This window comes from Mustelus asterias, chromosome 13, assembly GCF_964213995.1.
Source record: "Mustelus asterias chromosome 13, sMusAst1.hap1.1, whole genome shotgun sequence".
In the NCBI taxonomy this organism is placed as follows: Eukaryota; Metazoa; Chordata; class Chondrichthyes; order Carcharhiniformes; family Triakidae; genus Mustelus; species Mustelus asterias.
Window position 1 is genome coordinate 1,569,998 of NC_135813.1, and position 17,673 is coordinate 1,587,670.

The 17,673-nt window shown below is 47.3% G+C and overlaps 1 protein-coding gene across 6 annotated transcripts in view; it reads left to right on the top strand.

Annotated features, from left to right (window-relative positions):
• LOC144502320 (retinoic acid receptor RXR-alpha-A-like) overlaps nt 1-17,673 on the top strand; it is a 423,978-nt gene that overhangs the window by 392,630 nt on the left and 13,675 nt on the right. For 4 of the 6 annotated variants that reach the window (XM_078226140.1, XM_078226138.1, XM_078226142.1 and 1 more), the window contains exons 3-4: nt 628-778; nt 1,188-1,388. In XM_078226140.1, coding sequence (XP_078082266.1) covers nt 628-778; nt 1,188-1,388 — 352 coding nt within the window. The remainder of the gene's footprint in view (nt 1-627; nt 779-1,187; nt 1,389-17,673) is intronic. The other 2 variants (XM_078226139.1, XM_078226143.1) reach the window with 1 other exon arrangement.

Here is a 17,673-nt window from a genome sequence, read left to right on the forward strand (position 1 = left end):
GTCCCAGTGAGAATCAACACCCGCGGGTGCCCTGTCCCAGTGACAGTCAGCACCCCCGGGTGCTCTTCCCAGTGACAGTCAGCACCCCTGGGTGCTCTTCCCAGATGTGGAGATGCCGGCGTTGGACTGGGGTAAACACAGTAAGAAGTTTAACAACACCAGGTTAAAGTCCAACAGGTTTATTTGGTAGCAAAAGCCACACAAGCTTTCGGAGCTCTCAGTGACAGTCAGCACCCCCGGGTGCTCTTCCCAGTGACAGTCAGCACCCCCGGTGTCTTGGGCAGTCTGGGAGAAAGCAGGAGATGGAATCAGTGTGCATTTCCACAGCGGCACCCTGAGGTGGTGAGGAAAGTGTGAGCACTGACTCCTCCCAATCCCCCCAATGTCAGGACGAGTCCAAATTGCCGCTGTTAACCCTTTCATGTTGGTGCTCATTCACCCTCCCTGGGTGCTGTGTGTGTGGCTTGTTTCTCCTAGCAGGTGGCATAATACAACCAGCTTTCCCCGGCTTGTGCCGAGTACCCAGAGTAGCTTATAGTGTGTATGGCTGGGGTGTAGGGAGGGTGCAGAATAGGCACTGTACAGAATGTCAGGCAGTTTCTGACTTCACCCTCTCTTGTGTTGCAGATTAACTCGTCCATGAATTCAGTCAGCAGCACCGAGGATGTGAAACCACCTTTGGGAATTAACGGTGTGCTAAAAATGTCGCCACATTCCTCAGGCTGTCCACTTTCCCTCACCAAACACATCTGTGCCATTTGTGGGGACAGGTCTTCAGGTATGTATGTTTTACTGCTCACTGCGCTGTTCCATTGCCGAGTACCATCGCTCTGTCAGTGCATTCATTACCAATTCACAGCTCTGTTTAAACTCGTCTCAAACTGAGCAAGGTCTCCCCATTCCTGCAGTGAGAGAGTTTCTCTGTTGTACCCCGGGGCAGTGCAGAGCCCCTGTGGAGAGTGGGGAGGGGTGGTTGGGTAGCGGGGATGATTCATGTCCCCAGGGCAGTGTGATGCCCCTGAGTGGAGTTGATACCCCGGAGTAGTGCCGTACTGTAAGTCAGCCATCTCCTTTTCCCATTCCAGTTCCTTTCCTTGTAGATGGGGCTGAGTTTATATCGATGTTAACGTTGTGTAAGCACCCACCTACAAAATGAACAATTTTACAATCTGTTTCCCTCCCTCCAGGCAAACATTACGGTGTTTACAGCTGTGAAGGTTGTAAAGGGTTCTTCAAACGCACGGTGCGCAAAGACCTTACCTACACTTGTCGTGACAACAAGGACTGTATAATCGATAAGCGCCAACGTAATCGATGCCAGTACTGCCGCTACCAAAAGTGTCTTGCCATGGGGATGAAGCGGGAAGGTATGGGCGCAGACTTCAGAGGTGTGTCTAGTTAGGTTAAGGGACACGTGCAGGGCTCGCTCTGCGGAGGCACTTGGTGACACAGCTTTATTACAGGATAATCCACACTGAAATCACACACCCAGCCCCCAAGGTGCCACCTCTCTATTGGCTCTGCTCTGCACCCACTGCGAGCCCCTTGTTCAGGAACTGCTCATCTCCAAGTGTTGAGTCATGCAGAAAACAAGATTGGCTCGGGGAAACTCGATGGTTCCCTCACTGCTGTCAAAAACACGCAGCTCCTTCAGTCACGGAGCTCCACAATGTGAGGTTTGCAAACTGATCATCTCACATGTGGACAGTTGGCATCTGAGCTCAGCTGGAATTATCCTTGCTTCAAGAGCAGGAGCAGGAACCCTGACTGATTCCCCCCACCCCCCTCTCTATCGCTCTCTCTTTTTAACACAGGTCAGTGGACAGTGATGAGGAGTAGGAACCCTGGCTGATTTCCGCCCTCCCCCTCGTCTCTCTCCCCCCGCTCTCGCTCTCCCTCTCTCTCTCCCTCTTTCCCTCTCTCTCTCCCTCTCACTCTCTAATCCAGGGGTCAGTGGACAGCGATCAGGAGTAGGAACCCTGGCTGATTTCCGCCCTCCCCCTCGTCTCTCTCCCCCCGCTCTCGCTCTCCCTCTTTCCCTCTCTCTCTCCCTCTTTCCCTCTCTCTCTCCCTCTCACTCTCTAACCCAGGGATCAGTGGACAGCGATCAGGAGTAGGAACCCTGGCTGATTTTTCCCTCCCCCCTCATGTCTCACTCGCTCCCTCTCTTTCTCTCTCTCTCTCTAACCCAGGGATCAGTGGACAGTGATGAGGAGTAGGAACCCTGGCTGATTTGCCCTCCCCTAACAGAGGGGCACTGAGAGTAGCTATGCCACTGCTAACACTGCCCTGATTGAGATCAGTGAGGCTTCCCAGGGACTGGGAATGGAACCTCGGATATTGGTGAATGGGCCTTAATCCCATCCCTCGGGTGGGAGATTTATCCACTTAATCATCTGCTTGCTTTCTTTGTATTTAACATAAAGAATTTTCTTGGTTAATGTTGTCCTGCTGTTAAAGGAGGGCCTGGCCTGGCTTGACCCAAGCTGAGAGTCTGTTCTTGACCTTCATCCCCATCCAGTGTTCACGACAGTGCAAGTCCCAGGAATGCACAGGAACCCAGCATACTAATGGAGCCAGTGTGCTGCTCATTTTCCGCCGGTCATTGCAGCTCTGTCTAAATTCTAAAGGATGCCCTATTGTAGCCTGTCAGTGTGCTCTCCACAGACAGTCGACCCCCCCCGGTAAAGGAGAAACACTCTCTGGTAATGTTCCCAAAGCTGACCTTTATCGGGATGGAAATCACCTAGAACTCATAAAGGAAAATCCCCCAGAGACTAGAGAAATGAAGGATCTCTGAATGATGCAGTGTGACAGAAGGTTCATGCGAAAGCGCCTGCTTTTTGGAGTGCAGGGGGGTGGGGGAATCTCAGACTGGCACCCTCTCCCACGTGTCCCCCGTGTGGTTTGCTGACAGCAGGGGGTGGGGGAATCTCGGACTGGCACCCTCTCCCGCGTGTCCCCCGTGTGGTTTGCTGGCAGTGAACTCATTCAGTAATGCAGCTGCTGTTACCATGGCTGATGCACAGGCAATGCTCTGGTACCAGATACAGAGGTGTCACTGTTAAAGGTGATCACTGAGATTGTATTTAATCATAATCCATTCCAGATCTCCTGCTGTGGATTGAAGTTTTTTTTTTAAGGATGTGTCTTTATAACCTGATTGACTGATTATTAACCCCTTGATTTCTGGTAACACACTTATAACAAAAAGAGGTGATTATGGATTTAATTCTGGCCCAAAAGGCCATTGTCCAGTTTTGTGCTTGCCTGTCACTGCTGTATGTAAATGATTAGAACTACTTTCAGTCTCTGAACAGCCTCGTCTTCCCAAAGCACCTGCCAATGGAGACCCCGCACTACTCTCTATCACCGCACTGTACAATGCCACATCACCAGTAAGAAATTGGGCCCAGCAAGTGTGTGAATTATAGAATCTTCCAGTGAAAAAGGAGGCCATTTGGCCTCTTGTGCCTGTGCGAGTTCTGTGAAAGTATCGTCCAAGTTAGTGTCATGTCCCAGCCTTTTCCCTGTAGGATTAATTCTCCTTGAGTACATGTGGAATCTGATTTTTCCATTCTTTCAGGTGGTACATTCCAGATCACAACACGTCTCTGGTCCTTCTGTCAATTATTTTAATTCCATGGCTTTGTATTGTCAGCGAGTGTGCCAGAGGAAATTGAGCAAGTTAGGAAAAGCTGTCAACAGATTTCCAGAACACCTCGATTAAATCTCTGTTTCACATTTTCTGCTTTACGAAGAACAATCCCAGATTCTTCAATCCCTCGACAGAACTGAATTTCTTCATTGCTGGAAGGGACCCTCAGTCAGTTTAAACGCAATGGTGGGAATGTTTTTAGAAACTAATCTGGGACAAAAATAATAATCACTTGGAAAATTGTGGGTTGATGATATAAAGCTGGCACGGATTTGTTAGGACAAAATGTGTTTAACTAAAATGCTGAAGTGTTTTTGAATTGGGAATGGGAGAGGGTTGATGAGGGGAACACTGTAGATGTTGTGTATGTGGACTTCCAAAACATATTTGCTAAAGTGTCACATTCCAGGCTTGTCAGTAAAATTGAACTTTCTGGAATAAAAGGGGCAATGGCAGCAGTGAGTCTGGCTGAGTGGCAGGAAACAGAGCAGCGATGAATGGCCGTTTTTCAGGTTGGAGGAAGGTATACGGTTGGATTCACCAGGGCTCAGAACTTGGGCCATTGCTTTCCTTGTTATATTTCAATATTCCAGACTTGGGTACAGACAGCGCAATTCCAAAATTTGCAGACGATACAAAACTTGGCAGTGTTGTGAACTGTGAGGAGGATAGTGATAGACACCAAGAGGATATAGACAGGCTGGTAGAATGGGCGAACAACTTGCAGATGATATTTAATATAGAGAAGGGCAAAATGATGTGTTTTAGTAGGAAGAACGTGGGAAGACAATATACAATAAAGGATACGTAGAAACTAGAAGCAGGAGGAGGCCATTCGGCCCTTCGAGCCTGCTCCACCATTCATCTTGATCATGGCTGATCATCGAATTCAATATCCTGATCCCCCCTTCCTCCCATATCCCTTTATCCCTTTAGCCCCAAGAGCTATATCTAATTTCTTCCTGAAATCAGACAACGTTTTGGCCTCAACTACTTTCTGTGGGAGCGAATTCCACGCATTCACCACCCTCTGGGTGAAGAAATTTCTCCTCACCTCATAGAACATAGAACAGTACAGCACAGAACAGGCCCTTCGGCCCACGATGTTGTGCCGAGCTTTATCTGAAACCCAGAATCAAGCTATCCCACTTCCTATCATCCTGGTGTGCTCCATGTGCCTATCCAATAACCACTTAAATGTTCCTAAAATATCTGACTCCACTATCACAGCAAGCAGTCCATTCCACACCCCAACCACTCTGCGTAAAGAACCTACCTCTGATATCCTTCCTATATCTCCCACCATGAACCCTATAGTTATGCCCCCTTGTAATAGCTCCATCCACCCGAGGAAATAGTCTTTGAACGTTCACTCTATCTATCCCCTTCATCATTTTATAAACCTCTATTAAGTCTCCCCTCAACCTTCTCCGCTCCAGAGAGAACAGCCCTAGCTCCCTCAACCTTTCCTCATAAGACCTACCCTCCAAACCAGGCAGCATCCTGGTAAATCTCCTTTGCACTCTTTCCGGCGCTTCCACATCCTTCTTATAGTGAGGTGACCAGAACTGCACACAATATTCCAAATGTGGTCTCACCAAGGTCCTGTACAGTTGCAGCATAACCCCACGGCTCTTAAACTCCAACCCACTGTTAATAAAAGCTAACACACTATAGGCCTTCTTCACAGCTCTATCCACTTGAGTGGCAACCTTTAGAGATCTGTGGATATGGACCCCAAGATCTCTCTGTTCCTCCACAGTCTTCAGAACCCTACCTTTGACCTTGTAATCCACATTTAAATTAGTCCTACCAAAATGAATCACCTCACATTTATCAGGGTTAAACTCCATTTGCCATTTTTCAGCCCAGCTTTGCATCCTATCTATGTCTCTTTGCAGCCTACAACAGCCCTCTACCTCATCCACTACTCCACCAATCTTTGTGTCATCAGCAAATTTACTGATCCACCCTTCAGCCCCCTCCTCTAAGTCATTAATAAAAATCACAAAGAGCAGAGGACCAAGCACTGATCCCTGTGGCACTCCGCTAGCAACCTGCCTCCAGTCCAAAAATTTTCCATCCACCACCACCCTCTGTCTTCGATCAAATAGCCAGATAGAACCTCAGTTCTAAAAGATTCTAAAAGAATCTAAAAGATTCTAAAAGAACCACAGTTCTAAAGGATTTTCCCCATATCCCCAAACTATGATCCATAGTTCTGGACTCCCCCACAATTGGGAACATTCTTTCTGAATCTACCCTGTCTAACCCTGTTAGAATTTTATAAGTTTCTATGAGATTCCCCTCTCACTCTTCTAAACTCCAGTGAATATAATCCTAACCGACTTAGTCTCTCCTCATATGACAGACCCGCCATCACAGGAATCAGCCTGGTAAACCTTTGCTGTACTCCCTCTAAGGCAAGGACATCCTTCCTCAGATAAGGACACCATAACTACACATAATAGTCCAGGTGTGGCCTCACCAACACCCTGGGCTTGGTAAATACAGGCTTGGCGTACAAAAGCAAGAAAGTTATGATGAACCTTTGTAAAACATTGTGTCACATTCTGGGCAAACACTGGGACGGCTTTAGAGAAGGTGCAGGAAAGATTCATGAGAAAGGTTCTGGGGATGAGGGGCTTTGGTAATGTGGATCGATTGGAGACATTGGGATTGTTCCTCTGAAAGAAGAGAAGGTTGAGAGGAGATTTGATGAGGTGTTCAAAATCAGGAGGGATTTAGACAGATATGGAGAAATTGTTCCCATTGGCGGAGGGATTGAGAAGATACCGTTATAAGGTACATGGTCACACTAAAACCGTAGGACCGGACAGGGTATTCCCACGGACCTTGAGGGAAGCTAGTGTTGAACTTGCAGGGGCCCTGGCAGACATATTTAAAATGTCAGTATTCACGGGGGAGGTGCCGGATGATTGGAGGGTGGCTCATGTTGTTCCGTTGTTTAAAAAAGGTTCCAAAAGAAATCCGGGAAATAATCGGCCAGTAAGTTTGACGTCGGTGGTGGGCAAGTTATTGGAAGGTGTGATAAGGGATAGGATCTACAAATATTTGGATAGACAGGGACTTATTAGGGAGAGTCAACATGGCTTTGTGCGTGGTAGGTCATGTTTGACCAATCTATTAGAGTTTTTCGAGGAGGTTACCAGGAAAGTGGATGAAGGGAAGGCGGTGGATGAAGGGAAGGCGGTGGATGTTGTCTACCTGGATTTCAGCAAGGCCTTTGACAAGGTCCCTCATGGGAGGTTAGTTAGGAAGGTTCAGTCGCTAGGTATACATGGGGAGGTAGTAAATTGGATAAGACACTGGCTCAATGGAAGAAGCCAGAGAGTGGTTGTGGAGGATTGCTTCTCTGAGTGGAGGCCTGTGACTAGTTGTGTGCCGCAGGGATCGGTGTTGGGTCCATTGTTGTTTGTCATCTATATCAATGATCTGGATGATAATGTGGTAAATTGGATCAGCAAGTTTGCTGATGATACAAAGATTGGAGGTGTAGTGGACAGTGAGGAAGGTTTTCAAAGCTTGCAGAGGGATTTGGACCAACTAGAAAAATGGGCTGAAAAATGGCAAATGGAATTTAACGCAGACAAGTGTGAGATATTGCACTTTGGAAGGACAAACCAAAGAAGAACGTACAGGGTAAATGGTAGGACTCTGAAGAGTGCAGTTGAACAGAGGGATCTGGGAATACAGGTACAGAGTTCCCTAAAAGTGACGTCACAGGTGGATAGGGTCGTAAAGAGTGCCTTTGGTACATTGGCCTTTATAAATCGGAGTATCGAGTATAAAAGTTGGAGTGTTATGGTAAGGTTATATAAGGCATTGGTGAGGCCGAATTTGGAGTATTGTGTACAGTTTTGGTCACCTAGTTACAGGAAGGATGTAAATAAGATTGAAAGAGTGCAGAGAAGGTTCACAAGGATGTTGCCGTGACTTGAGAAGCTGAGTTACAGAGAGAGATTGAATAGATTGGGACTTTATTCCCTGGAGCGTAGAAGATTGAGGGGAGATTTGATAGAGGTGTATAAGATTTTGATGGGTATAGATAGAGTGAATGCAAGCAGGCTTTTTCCGCTGAGGCTAGGGGAGAAAAAAACCAGAGGGCATGGGTTAAGGGTGAAAGGAGAAAAGTTTAAAGGGAATATTAGGGGGGGCTTCTTCACGCAGAGAGTGGTGGGAGTGTGGAATGAGCTGCCGGATAAAGTGGTAAATGCGGGATCACTTTTAACATTTAAGAAAAACTTGGACGGGTTCATGGATGAGAGGGGTGTGGAGTGATATGGTCCAAGTGCAGGTCAGTGGGACTCGGCATAAAATGGTTCGGCACAGACAAGAAGGGCCAAAAGGCCTGTTTCTGAGCTGTAATTTTCTATGGTTCTATGGTTCTAAAAGGATCTGTGGATATGGACCCCAAGATCTCTCTGTTCCTCCACAGTCTTCAGAACCCTACCTTTGACCTTGTAATCCACATTTAAATTAGTCCTACCAAAATGAATCACCTCACATTTATCAGGGTTAAACTCCATTTGCCATTTTTCAGCCCAGCTTTGCATCCTATCTATGTCTCTTTGCAGCCTACAACAGCCCTCTACCTCATCCACTACTCCACCAATCTTTGTGTCATCAGCAAATTTACTGATCCACCCTTCAGCCCCCTCCTCTAAGTCATTAATAAAAATCACAAAGAGCAGAGGACCAAGCACTGATCCCTGTGGCACTCCGCTAGCAACCTGCCTCCAGTCCAAAAATTTTCCATCCACCACCACCCTCTGTCTTCGATCAAATAGCCAGATAGAACCTCAGTTCTAAAAGATTCTAAAAGAATCTAAAAGATTCTAAAAGAACCACAGTTCTAAAGGATTTTCCCCATATCCCCAAACTATGATCCATAGTTCTGGACTCCCCCACAATTGGGAACATTCTTTCTGAATCTACCCTGTCTAACCCTGTTAGAATTTTATAAGTTTCTATGAGATTCCCCTCTCACTCTTCTAAACTCCAGTGAATATAATCCTAACCGACTTAGTCTCTCCTCATATGACAGACCCGCCATCACAGGAATCAGCCTGGTAAACCTTTGCTGTACTCCCTCTAAGGCAAGGACATCCTTCCTCAGATAAGGACACCATAACTACACATAATAGTCCAGGTGTGGCCTCACCAACACCCTGGGCTTGGTAAATACAGGCTTGGCGTACAAAAGCAAGAAAGTTATGATGAACCTTTGTAAAACATTGTGTCACATTCTGGGCAAACACTGGGACGGCTTTAGAGAAGGTGCAGGAAAGATTCATGAGAAAGGTTCTGGGGATGAGGGGCTTTGGTAATGTGGATCGATTGGAGACATTGGGATTGTTCCTCTGAAAGAAGAGAAGGTTGAGAGGAGATTTGATGAGGTGTTCAAAATCAGGAGGGATTTAGACAGATATGGAGAAATTGTTCCCATTGGCGGAGGGATTGAGAAGATACCGTTATAAGGTACATGGTCACACTAAAACCGTAGGACCGGACAGGGTATTCCCACGGACCTTGAGGGAAGCTAGTGTTGAACTTGCAGGGGCCCTGGCAGACATATTTAAAATGTCAGTATTCACGGGGGAGGTGCCGGATGATTGGAGGGTGGCTCATGTTGTTCCGTTGTTTAAAAAAGGTTCCAAAAGAAATCCGGGAAATAATCGGCCAGTAAGTTTGACGTCGGTGGTGGGCAAGTTATTGGAAGGTGTGATAAGGGATAGGATCTACAAATATTTGGATAGACAGGGACTTATTAGGGAGAGTCAACATGGCTTTGTGCGTGGTAGGTCATGTTTGACCAATCTATTAGAGTTTTTCGAGGAGGTTACCAGGAAAGTGGATGAAGGGAAGGCGGTGGATGAAGGGAAGGCGGTGGATGTTGTCTACCTGGATTTCAGCAAGGCCTTTGACAAGGTCCCTCATGGGAGGTTAGTTAGGAAGGTTCAGTCGCTAGGTATACATGGGGAGGTAGTAAATTGGATAAGACACTGGCTCAATGGAAGAAGCCAGAGAGTGGTTGTGGAGGATTGCTTCTCTGAGTGGAGGCCTGTGACTAGTTGTGTGCCGCAGGGATCGGTGTTGGGTCCATTGTTGTTTGTCATCTATATCAATGATCTGGATGATAATGTGGTAAATTGGATCAGCAAGTTTGCTGATGATACAAAGATTGGAGGTGTAGTGGACAGTGAGGAAGGTTTTCAAAGCTTGCAGAGGGATTTGGACCAACTAGAAAAATGGGCTGAAAAATGGCAAATGGAATTTAACGCAGACAAGTGTGAGATATTGCACTTTGGAAGGACAAACCAAAGAAGAACGTACAGGGTAAATGGTAGGACTCTGAAGAGTGCAGTTGAACAGAGGGATCTGGGAATACAGGTACAGAGTTCCCTAAAAGTGACGTCACAGGTGGATAGGGTCGTAAAGAGTGCCTTTGGTACATTGGCCTTTATAAATCGGAGTATCGAGTATAAAAGTTGGAGTGTTATGGTAAGGTTATATAAGGCATTGGTGAGGCCGAATTTGGAGTATTGTGTACAGTTTTGGTCACCTAGTTACAGGAAGGATGTAAATAAGATTGAAAGAGTGCAGAGAAGGTTCACAAGGATGTTGCCGTGACTTGAGAAGCTGAGTTACAGAGAGAGATTGAATAGATTGGGACTTTATTCCCTGGAGCGTAGAAGATTGAGGGGAGATTTGATAGAGGTGTATAAGATTTTGATGGGTATAGATAGAGTGAATGCAAGCAGGCTTTTTCCGCTGAGGCTAGGGGAGAAAAAAACCAGAGGGCATGGGTTAAGGGTGAAAGGAGAAAAGTTTAAAGGGAATATTAGGGGGGGCTTCTTCACGCAGAGAGTGGTGGGAGTGTGGAATGAGCTGCCGGATAAAGTGGTAAATGCGGGATCACTTTTAACATTTAAGAAAAACTTGGACGGGTTCATGGATGAGAGGGGTGTGGAGTGATATGGTCCAAGTGCAGGTCAGTGGGACTCGGCATAAAATGGTTCGGCACAGACAAGAAGGGCCAAAAGGCCTGTTTCTGAGCTGTAATTTTCTATGGTTCTATGGTTCTAAAAGGAACACGAGGAAAACCTTTTCACACAGCGAGTGATTGGGATCTGGAATGCACTGCCTGAGAGAGTGCTGGAGGCAGGTTCAGTTGTGGTTTTCAAAGGGCACTGAATAAGCAGCTAAAGAGAGAAATGACAGTGAGAGTCTGTGTCTCGGGAAAGACGAGGGGAAATTGTAGCAATCAGTGTTCCGGTAACTGCGTCTGGAATGGGGTTGGGGCGGGCAGGATGAAGAAACTGAAAGGCGATTGGTTACGGAGGTAGCACCGGGAGAGAGGGTGGGATTCTCAGATTGGCTAAAATTAGTCAAGATCGTGTAACAGGTGGATATTTTAGAACCATAGAATCTCTACAGTGCAGAAGGAGGCCCTTTTAATTGAGATTAATTTGCAAAATTGATTAATTCAAGAGCCATGTAAAGAAAATAATCCATTGTTGTGATCCGAATGTTGTATTCCTTAGGGAATCAATCCGTTTTTAACCAGAGAACAATATTATTCATCTTATAACAGCCAAGGACACAACACACAGAGGGCTCAGTGTGGGAGACAGACATTGTGGGGTAGCGGGTGTGGCGGAGGCTCAGCTGGGGCTGCGTGGGGGAGGGGGCTCAGGGGGGCAGTGTGGGGAGGGGGGCTTGAGGGGGTGCTCGAGGGGGCAGTAGAAGGGAGGGGCGGTCAGAGGGGGCAGTGCGGGGGAGGGGATTCAGAGGGGGCAGTGTAGGGGGAGGGGTGGTCAGAGGGGGCAGTGTAGGGGGAGGGTGGGCTCGGCAGGGCAGTGGCGGGGGGGGCCTCGTGCAGAGATGCTATTCGATGCTGAGCAAGGGGATGGCACAGTGGCACAGTGGTTATCACTGCTGCCTCACAGCACCAGGGACCCAGGTTCGATTCCCAGCTTCAGTGACTGTGGAGTCTGCACGTTCTCCCCGTGTCTGCGTGGGTTTCCTCCGGGTGCTCCGGTTTCCTCCCACAGTCCAAAGATGTGCGGGTTAGGTTGATTGGCCATGCTACATTGCCCCTTAGTGTCAGGGGAACTAGCTCGGGTAAATGCCTGGGATTACAGGGATTGGGTCTGGGTGGGATTGTGATCGGTGCAGACTCGATGGGCAGAATGGCCTCCTTCTGCACTGTTGGATTCCCTGATTCTAGGAGCGAGCTGCAGTGATAATGTTTGTGGAGCTCGGTGAATATACAGGCTGTCGACGCCTCGGCCTGAAGCAGTTTCCTGTGTCACGCTGTCCTGTGCCAACCAGCACGTACCGACAATCAAGACAGGAAACCAGGCGACAGTCAGCAGGGGAGCAGGGGGTGGGGCTGGCGGCGGTGGGGTGGGGTGGGGGGGGGGGGGGGGGGGTGGGGTGGGGGGGGGGTGCAGAACCCCCAGCAGAGATGTCGATAACCCTGCTGCAATCAGAGATCCCTGGCAGCAAATGGGAGGATATGGGCGGTGATGCAAAGTGTAGTGAGGACAGCCTGTATTTTTTAGAGTATCTTCACACACATTTTTCCCCTTTGGGGAAGTAATGGAAGGAATCCTGAGCTGATTAACAGTCTGTTGAACCACATTATCAACACTCTCTTCATGGCCAACATGTCCTGGTGCTGGACCTGGTGTGATGAGTAGCAGACTCTGATCTTAGCCCCTGTGCAGCGAGCAGTCAAGGTTTGAAATTGTCTCTTGTCGCTCTCTGTGTCTAAACACACCCCATATAAAATCATTTTGATGTAAAATTAACTATTTTGAAATACATTGTGTTAAGTAGGTGACTGTAGCAGCCATCTTGTGCACAGGAATTTAACCCATCTGTTTTTTAACCTCCTCCAGCCCCTAAACCCCTCCCTATCTCTGTAACCTCCTCCAGCCTCTACACCCCTCCCTATCTCTGTAACCTCCTCCAGCCTCTACACCCCACCTTATCTCTGTAACCTCCTCCAGCCCCTATAACCCTCCCTATCTCTCTAACCTCCTCCAGCCCCTACACCCCACCCTATCTCTGTAACCTCCTCCAGCCCCTATAACCCTCCCTATTTCTGTATCCTCCTCCAGCCCCCTACACCCCACCCTATCTCTGTAACCTCCTCCAGCCCCTACACCCCTCCCTATCTCTGTAAGCTCCTCCAGCCCCTACAACCCTCCCTGTCTCTGGAACCTCCTCCAGCCCCTACAACCCTCCCTAACTCTGGAACCTCCTCCAGTCCATAAAACCCTCCCTGTCTCTGGAACCTGCTCCAGCCCCTACAACCCCTCGGAGATCTCTGAACTTCTCCGATTCCAGCCTCTGAAGTATTTCGGATTATAATCGCTCCACCACATTCAGATGCCTGGGCCCAAACTCTCGAATTCCCTCCCACCCTGTCCCATCATTCTTCCCACTTTCCTCCTTTAAGATGCTCTTTAAAACCTACCTCCTTGACCAAGCTTTTGACATCCTGTCCTTATATCTCCTTATGTTTTTGTTCTTTATTCTTTCATGGGATGTGGGCGTCGCTGGCAAGGCCAGTGTTTATTGTCCATTCCTAATTGCCCTAGAACTCAGTGTCTCGCTCGACCATTTCAGAGGGGCAATTAAGAGTCAACCACATTGCTGTGGGGTCTGGAGTCACATGTAGGCCAGACCAGGGTAAGGATGGCAGATTTCCTTCCCTAAAGGACATTGGTGAACCAGATGGGTTTTTACAACAATTGATGATATCTTTATGTTCCAGATTTATTAACTGAATTAAAATTCCACTATCTACTGATGGGATTTGAACCTGTGTCCCAGAGCATTAAAAGTAACACACTTTAAACAAAGATCTCCTTTGTTCCACTGTTAGAGCGTACCAGTGGATGAATTCCATTATAAATAAATGGATATCCCTGGCTTTGAAAGAATAACAGGATAACAGGCGACTTACGCCATTGCACATGTAACAAACGCCCTTGTCAGGATAAAAGACAACATCACAAAATCAGGATTATAATCACAGGGGCAGTAGTACAGGATTAATGATGAACTGCAGGATAATGTAGCCATCCACAGAGCTTGAAAGGCCAAAACCTTGGCAAGATTCTTGAGCAACATGAAGAATCCATCCACAGTTTCACCGAGGTGTCTGCACCTCCGTTGTGTCATCGTCCATTGCCCCGGCAGAGAGACCTCGGCCTCGGCAGGTGGCGATGCCCCATCTTGTTTGGCCAACTCCAGCCCTTCTCGACAAAGACCAAGGTCAAGGCAAGGTCAGAGCAGCGATCGGGGCCAATAACCGACTCCAGATCTCGGAGACCGGGTACAGAATGTCTCTTTGAGCATGGAACGCCCAGCCTTCAAATTGAGATTACGAAACCACGTCAGCCAGTTCTTGAATTCTGCCAGGAGTTTATCCTCCGCTCGCCTCGGGAGAACGGGTGCACGAACACTCCTCCTCCGGCCCCAGAGCATTAGCCTGGGCCTCGGGATTACTCGTTCAGTGATATTACCCCAGTGCTAACGTCTCCCCTCAGTGTTAAACCTTTACCTGATTTGCACCCGGGGGGACTTCACTGTTTTAAAGGTGCAATAGAAATACAAGCTGCTCATTTGAAAATATGCTGAAAGCCTTGAATATCCTTAAGAACAGGAATTAAATGTGAATTAAATAGCAAGAGATGTACAAGAAAGAAACAAGGTATACATGTGCACTAAGCTAGTCTGATTTTTTTACTTGAATTAACTATTATGAAGCTCCCCATGGGAACTTTATAATGAGAAAGTCTACCCTGTATTGAGAAGGTTCCCGTAATACTTGCTTCAGTTAGTCAGGGCTGGTGGATGTGGTAGGGAGGTTGCAGACATACCCGACTGAGCTCCCATTCTGTGCTATTAATATACTGTCTATGACCAAGGATCATTTCAGATGCAGGAACCTGCCTATTTCCTTATTGAAACCCTGTTGAAGCTTCTGTTATCCCACCTGTGCTGACAGTTAGTGTTACTCGTTAATCTCTGTACTCTGAATAAATTCTTCCTGTATTACAGACTAGTTCAGTTTCTTGATCCTGAATCTATATTCGATTCTGTTTCTCTTGGTGTGTACAGCGTGTCCTTTACCAAATGAGCAAATCCCCAAATCCTATGAGGGTCCATCAGTGGTCCTTCTGGTGGGCACACAGGGAAGAAGTTTGAGGTTTGTTGTCTTGAATCAGAGCACCTTACAGCCGGTGCTGGCTCAATGAAGGGGCTATTCAATTGGACACTGCCACATCCCGCTGCATTTTCCCTGCAAATCACTCCTTTTTCAGAATTTATCCAATTCCTTCTGAAAGTTTCCTGTTCAGAGTTAATGTTCTCACCCTTGTTCTCAAATCCCTCCATGATTCACCCCCTCCCTATTCCATAATTGTCTTCAGCTTGACACCCCTGCTATCTGTACGCCTCCAACTCTTCCAATCGTGACTGTGGAATTTTTTACGTCCACCTGAGAGGGGCAGCAGGGTGTAAGAGTTCATCAGAAAACTGGCACCGCCAGGAGTGTAGCACTCTCATAGCTGTCCCCCGACAATGTGGCACTCCTTGAGTACTTACCCGCGACAGTGCAGCACTCCACGAAAAGATCAGCCAGGATCTTATTGAATGGCGGAGCAGGCTCAAGGAGCCAGATAGCCCACTCCTGCTCCTAGTTCTTATGTCCTTATGTTCTTATGTCCTTCAGTACTGCCCCTGCGACAATGCGGCGCTCCTTCAGTACTGTCCCTGTGACAGTGTGGCACTCCCTCAGTACTGTCCCTGTGACAATGCGGCGCTCCTTCAGTACTGTCCCTGTGACAGTGTGGCACTCCCTCAGTACGCAGGTCAGATCTACTGTGATCTTATTGAGTGGCACAGCAGTCTCAATGGGCCAAATGGCTTACTCTTGCTCATATTTCTTACGAACACCCAAAACCCGAATACATCCAGACACAAATTACTGCAGATGCTGGAATCTGAAACCAAAAGAGAAAACGCTGGAAAATCTCAGCAGGTCTGGCAGCATCTGTGAGGAGGGAAAAGAGCTGACGTTTCGAATCCAGATGACCCTTTGTCAAAGCTGGCAAGGTATATAGACAGGTTCAGTGAATGGACAGGTATATAGACAGGTTCAGTGAATGGACAGGTATATAGACAGACTGGGTGAATGGACAGGTATATAGACAGACTGGGTGAATGGACAGGTATATAGACAGGTTCAGTGAATGGACAGGTATATAGACAGACTGGGTGAATGGACAGGTATATAGACAGACTGGGTGAATGGACAGGTATATAGACAGACTGGGTGAATGGACAGGTATATAGACAGACTGGGTGAATGGACAGGTATATAGACAGACTGGGTGAATGGACAGGTATATAGACAGACTGGGTGAATGGACAGGTATATAGACAGACTGGGTGAATGGACAGGTATATAGACAGACTGGGTGAATGGACAGGTATATAGACAGACTGGGTGAATGGACAGGTATATAGACAGGTTCAGTGAATGGACAGGTATATAGACAGGTTCAGTGAATGGACAGGTATATAGACAGACTGGGTGAATGGACAGGTATATAGACAGACTGGGTGAATGGACAGGTATATAGACAGACTGGGTGAATGGACAGGTATATAGACAGACTGGGTGAATGGACAGGTATATAGACAGACTGTGTAAATGAGCAAGAACAATGCAGATGGAAGACCGTGTGGTGATGTGTGAAGTATCCACATTAGTAGAAAAGATGAACCAGCAGAATATTTGTTTGTTGTGGGACTGCGGAACGTTCAGAGGGACCTGGTTTTTCTGGGTGAATCTCACTGGACATGCAAGTAAAAAGATTCAGATTTATGTCGCATTTTTCACAATTCCTGAACATCTCAAAGCTCTTTCCAGCCAGTGAAATGTTTTTGAAGTGTAGTCACTGTTTACATGTAGGGAACAGAGCCAATCTGTGCACAGCAAGCTCCCACACACAGCAATGTGATAATGACCAATCATCTGTTTTTGTGATGTTGATTGCCGGTCAAGGACAGTAGTGGGAACTTGTGTATGGAGTCAGTAGAGATAGGCGAGGTGATGAATGAATACTTTTCTTCAGTGTTCACCAAGGAGAGGGGCCATGTTTTTGAGGAAGAGAAGGTGTTACAGGCTAATAGGCTGGAGGGAGGCTGTACTAGCAGTTTTGAATAAACTGAAGGTCGATAAGTCCCCTGGGCCTGATGAAATATATCCTAGGATTCTTTGGGAGGCAAGGGATGAGATTGCAGAGCCTTTGGCTTTGATCTTTGGGTCCTCACTGTCCACGGGGAGGACTGGAGAGTGGCGCATGTTGTTCCTCTGTTTAAGAAAGGGAATAGAAATGACCCTGGTAATTATAGGCCGGTTAGTCTTACTTCGGTGGTTGGTAAGTTGATGGAAAAGGTTCTTAGGGATGGGATTTACGACCATTTAGAAAGATGCGGATTAATCCGGGATAGTCAGCACGGATTCGTGAAGGGCAAGTCGTGCCTCACAAATTTGATAGAATTTTTTGAGGAGGTAACTAAGTGTGTTGATGAAGGTAGGGCAGTTGATGTCATATACATGGATTTTAGTAAGGCATTTGATAAGGTCCCCTATGGACGGCTTATGATGAAAGTAAGGAGGTGTGGGATAGAGGGAAAGTTGGCCGATTGGATAGGTAACTGGCTATCTGATCGAAGACAGAGGGTGGTGGTGGATGGAAAATTTTCGGAGTGGAGGCAGGTTGCTAGCGGAGTGCCACAGGGATCAGTGCTTGGTCCTCTGCTCTTTGTGATTTTTATTAATGACTTAGAGGAGGGGGCTGAAGGGTGGATCAGTAAATTTGCTGATGACACCAAGATTGGTGGAGTAGTGGATGAGGTGGAGGGCTGTTGTAGGCTGCAAAGAGACATAGATAGGATGCAAA